Consider the following 18,616-nt stretch of genomic DNA (forward strand, 5'->3'; position numbering starts at 1 on the left):
CGTACTCGTATAAAAACAGTACATACTGTTGATTCTTAGCATCACAGAGGCGAAAGGATGAAAAGGTTGGCCCTCCTGTGTGTAGTCATGATCTTGCCTCTATGAGGAGCGATTGGTAGTTTGATGCCCAGCCAGTATGAAGGCATCAGCACATATTTTACTTTCGGCAATTTTGTGGTTTGGTCAAACCTTTCTCATGGTTTTCGTGACCACAAATTTAGAAAGGGGTGTGGTTGGAAAGATAATATTGAATTAACAACTCAGCTACTGGACCCTTCAGCCTTTTTATATCCTAAACTTCTATAGCATATTCCACATGAAGTTGCTACTCCATATATATCGTTCGGTGGTGTGATGCTATCAGGACAGGCCAGGTGCTGGTCCTCTTTTGTCATGAACAGATTTGCATGTCAGGTTACAAATTTGTCAGAGAAAATAGGCGCCAAATCTATGTAACTGAATCGAGAACTATAGCGTTAAATACAAGGTAGCCTAATTTACAAAATGGGCAGGATATCTCCATGCATCTGCGGTATGCTAATTCATCTCACTACAAGAAAAAAAGGTTACCGAACTACTAATCCTCAAAAAGGATAACGATCTCCAAACTGACCACAGGATTTAGGTCTCCCCTGCTTCTTAGGAGTTCCTTTAGTTTACGGCTTCAGTGAGCAACATTCCAAATGGTTGAAAAGGTGTCACCATTTCAGCCATTTGCTGCTCTCTCAGGAGTAGCTCCAATCTGAAACGAAAGGAAAAAAAAACAGAATTTGAAAGAGTCAGCTGTGGCTCAGTCTGGGCAATCCAAACATGTACTTGATATCGGCACAGATTAACAGAAAAGTGCAGCTGTTGCTTACCAGATCATGGGAAAGCTCTGAGCTTCTCAGAACCCTCAGCCTTTTAGCGGTCGAGACAAACACACTGCAGTAGTTATTATGTACAAGCAGTTTAGATGGTGTCGAGGAGCTTAACACAAATAATTTTGGAAAACTGTATATGATGGAACAATCAAGCTTACTTCCAAGGGACATCCCCAACCAGCATCCTGTCTCCTTCACTGTCTTCGTAAACTAGAGTATATTCACCGGATCCGTCTAGCAACTGCGAAAATATTTTTTCATCTGCTCCTTGCTGTGTACGGTCAACCTTAGACGGGTCCCTTTGCACTGCAACATGGTCATGTGTAAGTTGTAATAAAAACGAAGATATCAACCTAGTTTTGATATGAATTGACAGTTTGAAACTAAATCAAAGTACTTATTTTATTTGGATTATTGTTAATTCGTACCTTGAAGAAACCCGTGGAAGAGATCTTTGACAGCCAATGAAAGTCTCCCGTAGCTGTCACATGCTGCAAGATCAACTTTCCTTCCAATGGGGATCCCATCCATGTTGATTTTCACAAGAGGGCTTTTCTTGCAGTCAAGCACGGCCTTGGCATCGGCTTCACCGATTTGTGGTTCAGGGGGCTGTTTGGATGCACTAGTGCTTGCAAGGTTTCTCCTGAATGACCGGATTGGAGGCCAGCCGACCACTGGAGCTGCAGCCCCTCTGTATCAGATTAGAGCACGGTGAGTTCTTCTGTGAAAGGCCAGCCAAATAAATACTTGCATGCTAGTTTTATTGGACTAAATAGTTGGATATTTATGGTCACTCTAGTATTCACCCTTTCTATTTGCACTGCACTTGGTACCAAAATACACACACACACACACACTACCACTACTTTACTAGTATAATGTTAACAATCCAAAGGTAAGCGCCACAAGACAGAAACTGTAAAGAACAGCAAAATAATACAGTGCCTACAGACTTGAGCAAAAAAGGCAACCATCTTTTAAACAAAAAACTAATATAAAGTAAAGCAAGCTTTTGGAAAGGAAACCTGTGAGCCTTAGAGCCTCATGTTGACCAACTAAGAAGAACCGACCTTACGCCACTGCAAACTACTCCCTCCGTTCATACAAATACAAGATATTCTAATCTTTTTCTGAATCAGATGTATATAGACACGTTTTAGTCCGTATGTAGTCCTCGGATGATCATGGAGGAACAATCCTTGAATGAACTATCAAAGCAAACGCAGGCGTAGTTCCTTGGTGAGAGCAGAAAAGATGGCAGAGGCACCATGCAGGGGTATCATTACCTTCCCCGCGCCTGCGGTCTGTTGCCGATGTTGCGCGCAGGTGTAGCAGGAGGGGCATGTGCTGGTGGTGGTGGGGGACAGCACCCTTTCTTCCTCTCACCGACGGCCTCTGTATTTTCCTCCTCCATCGCCAGTTCCTTCCCACATGCTGCTGCTCTCGCCTGCTCCTTCTCATAACCTTTAAACAACAGAACAAAGAGTATGTTTAGTTCACTGCTTCGACGGACCTGCTGTTACCATGTTCCAAGCGCAAAAGCACAATAAAAGTTGCTTGTTACCTTGTGCTTTGGCCTCAACCGTGTCCAGGAACCCCCTCTTTGCTCCGGTGGTGGTCGTCGTCGTGGTGGCCGTGGAGTGTCTAGGGGGGTACCCAAGGGAGAGGGCCGGGCTCTCCTGATGCACCCTCTTCTCTCTTGAGCTGGCCGCTGGCTCCTCTTGTACGAGGCCTGGAAGGCCAAGCTTCAGCTCCAGTTTCTCGTCCTCGTCGCTCCCGAAGCCTGTGTTTTTTGACCTGCCCTGCCCTGGCGCTCCTCCTCTCAGGCTCCATTCTTTCTCGTCCGGGATGAGATCCAGGAGTCGAGGCATGGCTTCTCTTTTCATGGAGCTTTCTTCCATAGGACTCGTTCTTGGCGAGCCAATTCAAAGTCTCCGAGACTCCAAATGCTACACCAGCTAGTAGTATAATATTAGTAAGAATTGGTGTCAATGATATGAGAGGAGACAAGTTCAGTTGTACACTCAACTTAGCCTAGCTAAAAGTGCGAAACCAGCGGGAAGCGTATGCTGAGGTCAAAGCGGCGAACACGCGGATGAAAGAGAGGGAGAGAGAGCAAGGGGAAACGGGAACTTGAGATCAAATCAACCAGTTTCTACTTTCTAGCGAGGAAGACAGAAGGTTTTGCGCGACAAGACAAGACAATAAGGAAGTAAACATGAAGGACACGGAAGCAGAAAAGCTCATGGCTAGAAACAGAAGAATGGCTAGCGAGCGTGCGTTGGCTGGAGGAAATACTCCAAGCAGTCAAGTCAGAGATCATGTCAAACAATCATATCAGCTAGCTCGTGTTAAAACCGTTTGAGGCAAGAAAAGAAGAAGCCGCAGCCTCTTTAATTGGCAAACGCACTTTACCCTTAGCAAAGTAGACCAAAATAACCAGAAGCCACAGTTAACACAGAAACTCACCAGGGGATGAGCTGAGAAGAGCAGGCAGTTGAAGCGAGCCTTAGGCCAAGCGATGCTGATGAGCTCCGGAAGCAAGCAGGATGTGGGATGGGAAATGGCCAAGTGGAAGCGGATGGGTAGCTAGCTAGGAGAGGTATGTGGAGAGGGGGGTCGAGAAATGGCACCTTGGCTCTGTTACCGACCAGGCTTTGAGCGCGAGCGTGGCGTGGGTGCCTCGAGCTCCTTGCACGCCGTGCCTTTATAGGCTTTCTTCTTTCTTTTGCCCCTAGAGCCGGCCGGCCGGCCGGCTCTCCTTTTTATCCCGCCGCTTTTTCGCTCCGTTTATCTGGACCGGACCGGTCCGGACCGGAGGAGGGCGTGAGTGCGTGCATCGCGCGTCCGTCGGCGACGGATTAGGTGTGTGGCCGGGGAGATTTGCCACGTGACACATTTAGAGAGAGATTCCGTTTGCGTTGCGAAAGAGGACGGACGGACGATCGCGATGACCTGGTCACGGGGGAGTCGAGTTTGCGTGTCTCCCGTGAGAGCGTGCGTATATCGTTCGTTGGCGGCCCGGATGGATGATGATGGTGCGGTGGGCTGGGGCGGGCGAGGCGTGCGTGCTCCAACTCCAGCTCCAGCTCCAGGCCAGGACAGGAACATCCATCGGCACGCACGCCTATCCGGTCCGGGCAAGTGGGGGTGATGCGACGGGTGTGCCTCCTCGCCTGCATCTCTCTCTGTGCGCGTGTGGTGCTGTTGCTCACAACAGCTCGGCTGGGTGCCGTATGGATTGGCTCCACTGCTTCTTCCCTCCTGTTCACACCTGGCCCGCCCGGCCGACCGCTGGGGGGACCGTTGTGGATGAGGAGGATTTTTTTCCTTTGTTTCCGCACCCACTTGTTGATGACCAGTCCCGGAGCTCCCGCGCCCCAACTCTTCTCTGTTCATCTAAAAAAGAAACGGAAAAAACAACTCTTTTCTGTTAATGTTTGGCAGGAACAGCCGATTTGTGGGATCATGTTGGTGGTTGACAAAACTGTGCTTGTTGAGTTATACTGACTGATACTACTAGTGTTGGAACACGTCTACTCCCACGTCCTCCATGCCGCCAGCCCGCCCGGGTCCTGCGCCCACGATGGCTCGTCCCGCACGTAGCTCACGCTCCCATAGGACTATCTAGTTCAGTTGCAGTCTAGGGCATGCACAACGCTGTTGACTCAGCTGTCTGTAAGACATGCCACTTAGGATTCTAGAGATGAGTTGGATGAAAGAGAAACAAGAGAGAGGAAGAGGTCGTATATAATTCTGCTGACGGTCGAAACTCGGTGGCTAACGACGACTCTTTTCCCGTTGCGTCGAATGTCGCCTGTAACGATGGCACGATGGTCGTTGAGATTTTTTCAGGCGGACGTGGGTTTCTATAGACAACGAAACAGACGACCTGTTGTAGGAGGGAGGGCGTATGGAGTACTGTCTACAAGAGACGGGTGTACATGCCCTTATCCTGCCGTTGTATGTCCGTGTATATATATGTGTAACACTGTGCAGTCATAATATACAAAGAGTTTCACTCTGCAACTACTAGTTGGCTCTACCGGGCGCATGCGTGCGCGCGGAAATGGAGGGCAAGATAATGTTTGCTTACTGTGCCAAGTCATTGACGATCAAATTTTCAACTGTTTGAGCATCCATCCACCGTGCAAGTTGATCGGGATGGATGTTAGCTAGCAGTTGGCAGCACCTTTGACCCCGGGGCGTCTGAGCCTTGCTGAATTTGCTTTCTTCTTGCCTTTCCATACGAGTAAAATAATAGTAATAGTGAACCAAGTTTGTTGACTGTTGCGTGTATGGCCGAGTTTTGACAAGGGCGTGAGGCAACAGTTTATACTCTACTTCCAACGTGACTGAGCAAACAGCCTTCCCCCTGAAAATTCCAAATTTGTTGGCAATCACTGTTCATGGGCTCTCTGCCGCGCCCTTCGCCTCGCATAGCATCCAGCTGGTAGGGTCTGCATGCATGCAGTGCAACGCAGTGCCTGCAGTAGCATGTGTACTTTTCTTGCCCATCATCAGCAAGATGGATCAAAAGTATCTTTAGGGAAAGAAAAAAAATACTAGTACCCTTATGCTCAAAGCAGGTCAATTTCACGCCGAATCATTAGCCCCCTAATCGAGGTTAAGACCCAATCAGTGCTAACTCCCATCCATTATTGTTTGCTTTAGCAATGCTGCCTCTTGGGATCTAATCATTTACGGTCTAGTCACTTGCATGGGTAGGTAGTTCACGTTGTTGTTTTTGTAATCACGATAAAACAATACAACATTTATTCCTTGAATGCCCACTCGCCAAATTGCTTTGGAGAACGATTCATATAGCCTTCAACATTAACCCTTCAGTTGACATCGAGTCGTTGTTTGAAACGTGGTTAGTTGGGGTTGAACATACTATTGCGGCTCGTATTCGGATTGGAATATGTGCACTTCTATGGGTTATATGAAACTGTCGGAATGATTTTATTTTTAACAGACGATACTATTTAAATTTCTTGTAGGTCATCTTCAGAGCTACCATATAGATCTGTATGTGGTCCTTACTCACTTCTATGGACTCTATGAAGCCTTTGGTTATTGGGTGCAACCAGTGGGAGATGGTAGCACGAGCTATATTCAACTGGTTCGGATGGCGGTCGCATAACAGGATAGGAGTTTAGAAAGCTTATCCTTCATATTGCTGTACCGGTTATGATTGTCACCATGTATTTTTCTTTCTGCTTAGCTCCGCTTGTGCGTTGTAATACTTTTTTGACGTTGTAATACTTCGTGGATCTTTTAATAAAATGGCCGCATACATCATTATGGTGTAGAGGCCGGGGGTACGTCTTCATTTCCAAAAAAAAGTCACTTGCCAGCTCCTCTATTGCAGAGCTAAGAAATGGTATACAGGAACATTGTAGCAAGGGCGGCCACCAATACCAGGCCCTGTCATACTGATATTTGGTACTATACCTCTCCCCTATCAATTGAATCTCAGTTGCACATACATAATAATATCCACTTGAGTGTACAAGAAACAATAGCACCTAAGTATAATTCACCAGCAAACGGAGGCAAGTCTTTATTCAACACACGTAGCTAGGTGCAGCGAACACAGGTAGCAGGTACGTATAGCCCCGGAGAGAGGCCAACCAAGTGACACTCAAGCATGAGCAACGCTAGGAGACGAATTTGCGATTGTACGTAGAAGACTGAAGCATATACAACCATCTAGCCAGTGATGGGTGCGTGCGTGGCTTGGTAAGAAGAGAAGAAACTCCGCATGAGCCAGGCACGTATATCGGCATATGCATGGCGCGTCCCAGGCGGGTGGCCCGGCCCTTGTCGTTCGCATCATTGCTCACCATTCCCCAGCCATGGCCATGACGTTCGCGTATATACATGCATGCATGGTCCAATAGTCCCAGGAGCGTCGCAGACACAGCGGCAATGCACGCAAGATGATGGAGGGAGGCGCGCAGGGCAGGGCGGCAGGCTGCTGCCAGCCGGCGACGGCCAGGGCTGGCTAATTGATGGGCATGGGACAAAACTGGGGATCCATCGAGCGATCGACCAGCCGGTGGCGACGTCTCCCTCCCTCGCATCGCCCTCCGCTCGCTCAGGCCTGCAACTGCCATGGCCTGAATCACCTGATCGACGCGCAGCCGTGCATGCATGCGCCATGCGCGCTGACGCCGCCGGCGACGCCCGGCGCCCAGTCCGCTAGCTAGCAGGAGCAGTAGCAGCAGCAGGCCTGGCCGCGGTGCTGCTCAGCTCGGCTCAACTTTACTTTACTGGGGCGGCGCGCACGTTTGGTCAGTCCATCATCGTTGTCCGTGCGGGCTCTGGAGTCTCCGTGGTTTTTTACGTTAGGAACAGTAGAGCTGCCTGCCTCGGTCGCAGGAGGCATGCAGAGCGGCTGATATGGAAAGTTTACTGCTTGCATTCCCGTCGGCATCTCCTGGTAAATGAGCGCCAGAGCGCGACCACTTCGTTCATAATGCGCGCGCGTCCTAGTCACAGCAAGCACAGGACAAGGACGCGTCAAACGCCAAGGCAGGCCCAGCGCTGCTGGGCGAGGATATGGCCGGCCTTCGGGGGTTGGAACTTGGAACGGAGCGAGGATAGAGGAGAGCTCCATGCATGGTAAAACTCCATTGTTCTAGCATTAGTAGATGGTTCCGGGCGATGCTGCCGTATATGTGTGTGCTGCCACCTTCTTTGAAGCACCGTGTTGGTGCCCGCCATGATTGTCTTGACTACATGTGTTCATGCCGTTAGCTGTAAGAAGAGTAGCACCATGTGGCATTGTTTCCGATGTTAGTCGTGGCGTGCTGTGGTGGCATGGGAGCTTTGAAACAAGCGGAATGCGAGTGTGCCGTCAACCATAATCATGTCTAAGATACGGTGTGAGGCGAATAATTGGAGGCTTGCGGGCGCAACCCATTTGTATAATACCATGCCCGAGTTTTTTTTAAGACTGGGCAAAAGATTTGCCACTTTCCTTGTATAAGAAGGTTTAGAGGTTTTTGTCCAAATGCCGAATTACACCATATTACTCTCGCAGCATCATATTCGGAGCTAGCATTTATACAATGGGTGTACAAACTCCCTAATTCACAGCTTTACTCAATGCTTTTTTGGCAAAATAATGGGTGTACATTTGTACACCCAAGTGCCCTTGTAGCTCCGCCCATGATCACATTACTCAAATACTTTGCCACCGCGAGACAGCACTATGGTGTCATGGAAGACACGGGCATTTCTCTCTCTTCAAATTTCCCACGAGATAAGCATAATAAGAGACATTATCGTCCGCCTAGATTGCGATGTTGGAAGCAATTAGGTTCAACCGAGTCTTCACCGAATCTACAACCACCCTAGCCGAAGGGTGCACATCAACCATGCCGAAGAGTTGGCAAAATAATCGGTTGTTGTTTTGCCTTTCCTAAGCCATCTGGCCTCAGCGTGTCTTGAACATCATCTGAATAGCATTTTTCTCTGCATAGCAAGATGCACAGAGAATTTGGTTCGCATGAAACAAAGGAACTGAAAGAAAGCAATGATCTAGTTGAAGCTACCCACGGGATGTTGTAATGTTGTTTGGAAAATAAGAATATGAATATTAACTCAATTCTTTTAAAACACGAAGAACAACTGTATACGTTAATGATTCATGGTGTAAAAATTCAGGACCCAAAGTTTTTGGAAGCCATTTGGAATCGCACAATCTATACTCCCTCCGTCCGAAAATACTTATCATCAAAATAGATAAAAAAAATGTATCTAGAACTAATATACATCTAGACACATCTTTTTTTATTTATTTTGATGACAAGTATTTTCCGGTATGAGTGTTATCCGTCAAATTCTTGTCCTAGCAAACCTTAGCACACGTTGTATTTTCAAAGGGAGGCATTGGAACGGGGGCACTGGACCTTAGCATCAACAGCCCGAACAACGCATCCGCCATTTCCTCCCCAACCGCCTCAACTATCTCAGCCCTCGTCACCTCCCTCGCCACGGCTTTGCCCTGACTCACATGCCCACCCGCAAGCTTCTTTGATCGCACCGCCTTGGCCGGTGCCTGCCCCTTCTTCTGCTGGACCGGCCGCGGCACAAACTCCCTTTCTTCCTCGCCGCCGCCGCCGCGGTGGACGTCCCTGCTCTCGTCGTGATGTAATCGGAGGAGAAACCCGAGGGCGCCGTCAGGGTGGCCCTGCAGCCCCTCGATGCCGGGAACCTTGGGCTGCCCGGGCAGCTCCGGTGACCGGAACGCCCACACCTCGACGACAAAATGGAGATCGTCCTTGACCAGCTTGTTCTTGGCCACGTAGTCGTTCCAGCCGCGGCCGATGAAGTGGTACCTGCCGTTCGAGTCGAGGTACTTGAGCGTGAAGTTGAACTGGTTGTCGTGGTCGTCTTGGGCGACCACGCTCTGTAAAACTAGATGGAAGCGTTGAACCCTTTGCTCGGGCCGCGGTTGTATATATATGATGGGTGCCGTGGCTTACAAGAATAGATCGAGAGGAGATAGATCACGTTCGGTACAGGAGGTTTGAGGAGATAGATCAGAAGAAGAGATAAGAAGAGATACAAGTTAAACACCTTTCCTTTCCCTATACAACATCTTCTAACACTCCCCCTCAATCTAAACCTCAAGGAACTTTTGCAAGGTTGAGATTGTACTTGAACTCATCCAATCTCCTCATGGTGAGAGGTTTTGTGAAGCCATCAGCAAGTTGATCTCCAGTAGGTACAAACCGAATATCAAGGAGCTTTCGAGCTACCCTTTCTCTGACAAAGTGGAAATCAACTTCAATATGTTTAGTGCGTGCATGAAAAACAGGATTGCCTGAAAGATAGGTTGCAACAATATTACCACACCATAATCTTGCAGCTTGTGGAGCCTTGACTCCAAGCTCATAAAGCAAAGTCTGTATCCACATCACTTCAGCTGTAGCATTTGCCAAGGCTTTATATTCCGCCTCTGTACTTGATCGTGAGACAGTAGCCTGTTTTCTTGCACTCCAGGATATAAGATTAGTTCCTAGAAACACAGCAAAACCACCTGTGGATCTTCTATCATCAGCACACCCAGCCCAGTCTGCATCAGAGTAAGCAGTAACAAGCAGAGATGGAGATTTGGTAATTTGAAGTCCAAGTCCTTCAGAAAACTTAAGATGCCTTAAAATCCTTTTGACTGCAGTCCAGTGAGTTGTTCTAGGTGCATGTAAATACTGACATACCTTATTCACAGAATAAGAAATACCAGGACGTGTAAGAGTCAAATATTGCAAAGCACCCACAATACTTCTGTAATTAGTTGCATCCTCTGGTCGAAGAGCTTCTCCACTTTCAAGAGTAAGTTTCTCAGAAGTTGAAATTGGTGTGCTTACAGGCTTACAATGTTGCAGTCCTATTCTTCTGAGTATGTCAGTAGTATATTTTTCCTGAGTAAGAAGAATACCATCCTTAACCTGCTTGACCTCTATGCCAAGGAAATAGTGAAGATCTCCCAAATCCTTGAGAGCAAACTCCAGTTTAAGATCTTTAAGCAAACAAGTGGTAGCATCTGAACTTGAACTTGCAACAATTATATCATCAACATAAACAAGTACAAATATAGTAATATTACCCTTATGATAAAAGAACAATGAAGTATCTGCTTTTGATGGTGTAAACCCAAGTTGTTGTAACTGCATGCTCAACCTTGAGTACCAAGCTCTTGGGGCCTGTTTCAAACCATACAGAACTTTATCCAACTTACAGACATAATTTGGCATGCTTTGACTCTCATATCCAGGTGGCTGCCGCATGAACACTTCTTCCTCAAGAACACCATGAAGAAACGCGTTCTGAACATCTAGCTGTCGTAAACTCCAACCTCTGGAAATAGCAATAGACAAGACAAGTCGAATGGTAGCTGCCTTAACAATAGGACTAAATGTATCTTCATAATCAATACCAAATCTCTGTTTAAACCCTTTGGCAACTAACCTAGCCTTGTATCTGTCTATGCTTCCATCAGATTTTCTTTTTATCTTATAGACCCATTTGCAATCTATGACATTGATGCCCTTCCTTGAGGGTACTAAGTGCCAAGTTCTATTTTTCATGAGCGCATCATATTCATTATCCATAGCTGCCTTCCATTCTTTGTGATCTAGAGCATCATGCAAATTAACTGGTTCCCAACACTAGTAAGAAAAGCACGTTTGACACGATCATAACGTACCGTACCATCATTGTACTCTTTATTTTTGACGATACCTGACTGTGATCGAGTGTGTCGACGAGGAGCCTGAGAACAAACTGCTGATGTAGGCACAGAAGATCCAGGAGCATTTGGAGCAGAATTATCCACAGAAGATCCCAGCACCAGATCCAAGGAGGATTCTGCACCTGCTTCTGATCCTGTCGGCACAGGCGCATGCGATCTCCTATCGCCAGGCGAATCAGCCATCGCGTCCCGCGCCTCGTCGTCCTGCGGACAAGTGGCGCGCAGTCCTGGGCTGGCGGGGTCCACCTGGTGGGGGCTGTCGGCCACGCGCGTGCGTGCACCCGCGCCTGTGCTGGCAGCCTCAGCCAACCGCGCATCGGGACAGGCAGGGTCCACCCGGCCGGCCACTGGCATGCGAGGAGAAGCATGCAGGGGAGGGCTATCCTCCTGGGATCGCGCACCGTCAGGTGCAGCAGCGTTGACGTGCGAACCTGCATGGGATCCGACGCCGCTGCCAGCCGAATCAGTGTTGGATCCTGTGCCGTTTTTGTCTGGACCTGCACACATAAAATGACGGCCAGAATCTGCAGAAAAACAATTTTCTGTGGAATTTTTCACATGATCAGCTTTAGTTAATTCACCCCCGTGATCAGGAAGAAGGGCTATTTCAGCACGAAGGAGAGCGCCTGCATTTGGATGAAGCTTGGCGAATGGAAAGAGATTTTCATCAAAAACAACATCTCTAGAAATATAAATACGTCCAGTAGCAATTTCTAGGCACTTGTAGCCTTTGTGGAGATTGCTATAGCCAAGAAAAACGCATTGAGTAGAACGAAACTCAAGCTTATGATGATTGTATGGACGAAGATTGGGATAGCATGCACACCCAAAAGTTTTGAGGGAATTATAGTCTGGTTTTTGATGATAAAGACGTTCCAACGGAGTAGAATTTCCAATAACTTTGCTAGGCAGACGATTAATAAGATATGTGGCAGTGATGAAAGCTTCATCCCAATACTTAAGAGGCATGGAGGCATGAGCAAGTAAAGAGAGGCCAACTTCAACAATATGGCGATGTTTACGCTCGGCAGAGCCATTCTGTTGATGAGCATGGGGACAAGACACATGGTGTGCAATGCCTATACTACGAAAGAAGGAGTTGAGCTTCTCATACTCCCCTCCCCAGTCACTTTGGACTGTTAAGATTTTTCTGTCAAAGTGTCTTTCAACAAGTTTTTGAAACTCTTGGAATATAGAAAAGACTTCAGATTTATACTTAAGTAAATAAATCCAAGTAAACTTGTTGTAATCATCGATAAAGCTGACATAATATTTTTTTCTGCCAAAGGAATCTCGGGCATGTCCCCATACATCACTGAAAATAAGCTCTAAAGGAGCATGAGAAACACTACTAGACTTAGGATAGGGAAGTTGGTGACTCTTGGCACATTAACAAGCTTCACAAACCGAATCACTAATAGGACTGTGTGACAAGGAAAGTTTGCCTTTATTGACTACTTGCTTAACTATGACCGAGGAAGGATGTCCTAAACGTTGATGCCACCTTGCCAAGGAGGGCTTGATGACGGAGTAGACCTGACGATGCTTGCGACTAAGTGCTCCGGATGTGATGGGGTAGAGGCCGCCAATGCATCTACCGTGGTGTAGAAGTTCCCTCGTTGCCCGATCCTTGATAAAGAAGTAACGAGGGTGAGTTTCAAAGAAGACATTATTATCAGTGGCTAAACGAGACATAGAGGCAAGGTTTTTATCGGCTTGAGGAACATGAAAAACATCTTTTAAGACTAGATCACGTTTAAGCATAGGGGAATTAATCAAAGCTTGACCAATGTGTCTAATATCCATACCTCCACCGCTTGCGGTGTGAATCTGATCATTGCCGTGGTATTTTTCACGGAGAGCAAGTTGCTCTAGCTCACTTGTGACATGATCCGTGGCGCCGGAGTCAACATACCACACTCCTTCTCCTCCTTGATCACGCATAGCTGCAGCAACCTGACGAGAATCTGGAACGAAGTCTTCATCATAGCGGTGCCAGCAGTCCATGACCTCATGGCCGGCCTTCTTGCAGAGTTGGCAGCGAGGGCGACCGCGAGAGGAGGAGGAGGGGCGGCGGCTAGTGTTGTTGTTGAAGCCACCACCCCCTGTTCTGTTGGAGGAGTTGTTGTAGCTGCCACCTCCTGTGTTGCCGTAGTTGTTGGTGTAGCCGCTGTCGCCCTGGGGGTTGTCGCGCCCGCGCCCACCGCCGCGTTGCGCGTGGTGACCGCGCCCACGGCCGCATCCGTGCGAGGCGGCGTTGGCAGAAGATTGGCGAAAAGCTGCGCCATGAAGGAGACTGAGGCGGGCGTCGAAGCTCAGGAGCTGGCTATATAGCTCCTGGACGGTGATCGGCTCCACCCGAGCAGCAAGGGCCGAGACAACTGGATTATAATCCATGTCCAGTCCGGCCAAGATCTTGGATACAATCTCCGGATCGGAGAGCGCGGCGGCAGTGCATGCAACTTCGTCGGTGAGGCTCTTAATCTTGCCAAGATACTCTGCCATAGTCATGTTACCTTTTTGCATGTTCGTAGGCTCGATGCGAGTGTTGATGGCTTGCGCTTGGCTCTGGGCGGTGAGCATGTCGTGGATGGCGCGCCAGACTTCTGCCGGCGTCTGGAGCGTGGCCACCTGTGCAAGGATGTCGCGGGAGAGGGAGCCCATCAAGTAACCTTGGAGTTGTTGCTGCTGTGCGTACCAGAGGGATCTGGCAGAGTTCACCACCCGTTTCTCTTTGCCATCCTTGGTAACGGTGAGGGTGGGCGGCGGCGCTGGGGTCTTCGCGTCAAGATGGTGCTCCATCTGCGCGCCCTTGATTTGGGGTAGGACGACGGCCTTCCAGAGAAGGAAGTTGCCTCTCGTCAACTTCTCTTGCGGCGGCGATCCGAGGAAGGAATTGGTGGGGGTGGAGGTGGACGAAGATGCAAAGATGGAGGAGGAGGCGTTGGTAGTGAGGGCACCCATGGTGCTCGGCGTCAGGGCGGCGGAGGTGGTGGACATAGTTGCGGTCGCCTGGGGTAGCTAGATGCAATCTCTATTCGATCTGTCGAGGAAGAGGCTCTGTTACCATGTAAAACTAGATGGAAGCGTTGAACCTTTTGCTCGGGCCACGGTTGTATATATATGATAGGTGCCGTGGCTTATAAGAATAGATCAAGAGAAGATAGATCACGTTCGGTACAGGAGGTTTGAGAAGATAAATCAGAAGAAGAGATACAAGTTAAACACATTTCCTTTCCCTATAAACATCTTCTAACACGCTCAGCCCGCGGTCCCGATCGTGCACGAGGTACGTCTCCCTCTCGGCTAGGATCCCGGTGATGGGGTGGCCCTCGAGGAACTCGCGCTTGCACGAGAAGAGCAGCCGGTTCTGGTTGCGGTCCACGTCGCTCATCTGGAGGCTCTTCATGATGACGAACTGCGGGGCCGTGGCGCCGAGCGTCTCCAGGTGCTGCCGCTGCGCCTCGCTGAGGCGCAGCGGCCTGTTGACCAGCGGCGCGGCGTCGCGCACCGGCCGCGGCCCGTTCTTTCTACTGCCATTGCTATTCCTGTTCCTATTCCGGTTCTTCTTCGCCCCGGCCGCCGACGACGTCCCGGCTTCCTCTTCCTCCATGCTCACGTACGCAACGTTGCACGCCGCCGTTCGCCTCGGCCGGCTCTGAACCGGGATCGCGCAGGAGCCGGTGGTGCCCTCGCCCACCGTGTCCACCGCCCGTCTCTTCTTCGGCGGGACCACGAATGAATCGTCGGCGCTGCTGCCGTCGCTCGTAGTCGTCGCCCTCTTCTTAAGCTGCAAGAGATATCTCTGGAAGATGCCATCAGGAGACGTCGGGATTGGGTTCGATTGCGCGGCATGGGCGTCGGCGTGCAGGAAGCCCGGCGAGAAGGGGTTTCTTGGGGCCGGCGTCATCGGATCGGAGTTGGGGATGCGAGATTTGGAAGACCTAGATGGTTTTGGGGAGGTTTTGCGATCGCAACCGAGGGGTGAAGTTATATATGACTGACGGCCGAAAAAGGAAGGAAGAGATGGATCGGGAGTTCGGGACTTCAACTCCGCTTCAGATACGGCACGCGGTCCGTGCCGTGCGGGCCTTGTCTTGAGAGAGAAGAACTGGGAGTTTTTGGTGTAGGAACAGGCCCTCGGGTCCGCTTAAGATACGCACCGGCTTGGAATAGGCAGGCCGTGGATCGTGCACTTTACGAAAAGATGGCTAAGAAGTGGATTTTTGGTGGCACAAGGCGGTGGATGGGTCTACAGCCCATATTGCTTCCGCCCTTTTCCCGGTCCTCTCTCTCCGGCATGTCCTATTTGGCGCAGATGTTCGCGCAGGAAAAGAAAAATAATACTTCCTCCGTTCCAAATTAGATGACTCAACTTTGTACTACCGAAGCGGGATTCGATCCCTACTCGCCACTCCACCAAAATCTCACTCATGATAAGTATGAGACGCGTTCTATAGTTGAGACGAGTGAAGCCAGTTTTTCATTTGTTTTCATCCTTTTTCTATTTTATTTTCTTTTTTTCTTAGGGATTTTTGTTTTCTTTTCTCTTCTTTACTTCTTGTTTATTTTTCCTTTTACATTTTCATTTTTTTGCTTCCGTTTGTAATTTTTCTTCTCCGGATTTTTCTTCCTTTCTCCATTTTTCCTTCAAATGCTTGCTCAATATTTTCTCAAATACTTGTCAATATTTTCTCAAATACTTGTTCACAATTTTCTTGAATAATTGTTCAAAATTTTCCAAATACCAGTTCAGCATTTTTATATAGATGATCAACATTTTTTTCAAATACTTGTACAATATTTTTTAAAATACTTGTTCAACATTTTTTAAACATTTGTTTAACATTTTTATATACATGATCCACAAATTTTCAAATACTTGTAATATATTTTTTCAAATACGTGTTCAACATTTCTTAAATGATTGTTCAACATTTTTATATACATGATCAACAATTTTTCAAATACGTGTTTAATATTTTCCAAATACTTGTTCAACATTTTTAAATACATGTTTATAATTTCTCAAATACTTGTTCAACATTTTTATATACATGATCAACATTCTTTCAAATAGTTGTACAACATTTTTTCAAATACGTGTTCAACATTTTTTAAATACTCGTTCAACAATTTTCAAATACTTGTTTTCAACATTTTTTTAATACTCATTCAACATTTTTCAAAAGTATTTTGAAGAGTTTTTTTGTACTATATATTTTTAGAATATTTTAGAGTATAAGCAGAACTACAGAAATAAAAGCAAAAAAGAAAACATAGAACGTTAAAAAACTGAGAATGTGCCCTCCGGCGAACCTGGGGCGGCCCATGTGTAGCTGCCTCTCAACGCGAGCCTTCCCCCAGGTCTCGTTGAACACGCGCCCTCTATTTTGCACCTGTTCTTCAGACGCCTGTTAATGTGATTTTTTACAAGTGGGTGCACACCCCCCCACCCACCCTCCGATCTGGGTCGGCCCCTTCCTTCTTTATTTTTCTGTTGAACTTTAAAAAAACAAGTGTGGGCGCCAAGGTTCAAACTCGCGACCTCTTTGGTGCGACTAAACAACAACAAACACTACGACACATTGCCGTTTGAGATTACTTGCTTCCTTTTTTCCTTTTATTTCTTTCTTATTCTGAAACCAGCTTTTACCCATTTCGTCAGTTTCCCGACGGATTTGTTTGGTTTTTCTTTTTTTTCTTTTTCTCCTATTTCTTTCCCTTTTTGTTTTCTTAAATGTGCAGATTTCTGATTTTTCTTCAAAATCAATGAACTTTTTAAAATTGATGAAATATTTCTATGAAATCGATGTTTTTTTCCAAAATCCAGAAATATTTTTTTCCCAAATCAATGAATTTATCATAAAATTCATGAATTTTTTTCACAATCGATGAACTATTGAAAATGTTTGAACTTTTTTTAAACGCAATGAACTTTTTTTTATAAAATTGATGATCATTTTTAAATTTTGTGAACTTTTTTCGAAATTGATGAACTTTTTTATATTTATGAACTTTCTCTCAAAAATTTTGAAACTTTTTTCAAAATTTGTAAACTGTTTCTCAAAATGGATGATTTCTTTTTTGAAAATTGATGAATTTTTAATTTTTTCACGAACTTTTTCCAATTTCTAAGAACCTATTTCAAAGTCGGGGTTGTTTTCAATATTTTTTAGAATTATTTTTCAAATGTATACTTTTTTAAAATAATAATTTATATTGGGTATATAATATATGTTGACTGAAGGAAGGGTCAAATGAAACTATTTGCTCTTTGTATTTATTGAAATGAACTCGACCTAGTGATTATTCGGGATTGGTGTCAACGCTCGCAGGCGTAGTTTGAATCCCTCTACTCCCAAAATGGCGATAGGAATAAAATCTCATTATTGGGCCGGCCCAGGAGCGCGTCGCGTGAGGATATGTGTTTTGAGATCAAAGGAGTTCTTGCCTGAAGGGTGCCCTCCTGGCGTTAGTATTGTCTCGGCCGAAGTAGCTCCCTGCAGGTTAGTTATTTTCATTTTCCTCATGTCCATACTTTTTAAATAAATATTATACTTTTGCCTCAATAAATATATTTTAAATACATATATTTCAAAAAAAACTGTTTAAGATATTGAAAACTGTGAATTTGAAAAGTGTTAACTCAATTTAGGCCCTGTTTGTCTAGGCTTTTGCTTCTGCATTTGCAGTTTTTCTACTATCGCAAAAGATCTCCTAAATAGAGGCTTTTTCTTTGGCTTTTGGCTTATAATTCAATATTGTCATATGATGGTATAAGCCAAAAGCCGAAGCAAAAAAGCACATATTTAGGGTTTTTTTACTACTCTTTGCCAACCTGAAAAAGCTGCAAAAGCAGAAGCACAAACTGAAACAAATAAGGTTTTACATTTTTGTTAGCGTAGTTTTAAAAATGATGTTGATAGCATTCTAAACAAAGTTTGTGGCATTGAAAAAAATGTTCACATGTTTCAAAAAAGGTGGGTGAAATTTGTTAAAATTATTATGCAATGTAAAAAATTGTTTGTGTAATTCAGAAGAAAAAAAATCACACCATTCAAAAAAGGTCAGACGTTTCAAAAAAAAAGTTTGGGACATTTTAAAAATAATTATATATGGTGTAAATAATTGTTTGCATAGTTTTAAAAAGTATTCTGCATCCTTCAAAAAGAGTCTCAACATGTATTTGAAAAAAAATAGCTTTACAGAAAAATGTTCAAAACCAAGTATCTGGAAATTTTAATAATTTATTTAAAAAATGTTAAAGTGTATATTTTTTCAGATGTATGTGAAAAATATAGTGTGTGTATCACAAAAGGTAGAGTTCAACACATATATTTGAAAAAATGTTAGTCATGAATTTGAAAATGTAAAACATGTATAAAAAATGTTTTTGATATATGCAAAAAATGTACAATGTGTATAAAAAGGTATAATTGGTTGCAAAAAACAAAATGAAAGAAAAAAACTGAAAGAAAACCGA

At 46.0% G+C, this 18,616-nt stretch overlaps 2 protein-coding genes and 1 non-coding gene across 4 annotated transcripts; all 3 read right to left on the minus strand.

The window, feature by feature from the left end:
* Nucleotides 1–436: 436 nt before the first annotated feature.
* Nucleotides 437–3,557, minus strand: LOC125544647 (auxin-responsive protein IAA6). 2 transcript variants are annotated; one of them, XM_048708389.2, is made up of 7 exons: nucleotides 3,333–3,557; nucleotides 2,428–2,812; nucleotides 2,150–2,327; nucleotides 1,292–1,554; nucleotides 1,022–1,169; nucleotides 861–924; nucleotides 437–742 (listed from the first exon to the last, which is right to left on the minus strand). In XM_048708389.2, the coding sequence occupies exons 2-7, from the start codon at nucleotides 2,762–2,764 to the stop codon at nucleotides 707–709; spliced, it is 1,026 nt and encodes a 341-aa protein (XP_048564346.1). In that variant the 5' UTR covers nucleotides 2,765–2,812; nucleotides 3,333–3,557; the 3' UTR covers nucleotides 437–706. The 2 variants fall into 2 exon arrangements, with proteins under 2 accessions (XP_048564346.1, XP_048564345.1); XM_048708388.2 differs by having other exon boundaries at nucleotides 2,428–2,821.
* A 5,167-nt stretch (nucleotides 3,558–8,724) lies between these two features.
* Nucleotides 8,725–15,074, minus strand: LOC125546910 (uncharacterized). Its single transcript, XM_048711004.2, has 2 exons — nucleotides 14,390–15,074; nucleotides 8,725–9,285 (listed from the first exon to the last, which is right to left on the minus strand). Exons 1-2 carry the CDS (start codon nucleotides 15,038–15,040, stop codon nucleotides 8,725–8,727), a joined length of 1,212 nt encoding a protein of 403 aa, XP_048566961.2. The 5' UTR covers nucleotides 15,041–15,074.
* Nucleotides 13,438–13,572, minus strand: LOC125549702 (small nucleolar RNA Z247). Its single transcript, XR_015600062.1, has one exon. It is a non-coding gene; the product is annotated as a small nucleolar RNA Z247 (small nucleolar RNA).
* Nucleotides 15,075–18,616: the final 3,542 nt, after the last annotated feature.

Source organism: Triticum urartu, chromosome 3A (genome assembly GCF_056163025.1).
Source record: "Triticum urartu cultivar PI428250 chromosome 3A, HENAU_Tu73, whole genome shotgun sequence".
NCBI lineage: Eukaryota > Viridiplantae > Streptophyta > Magnoliopsida > Poales > Poaceae > Triticum > Triticum urartu.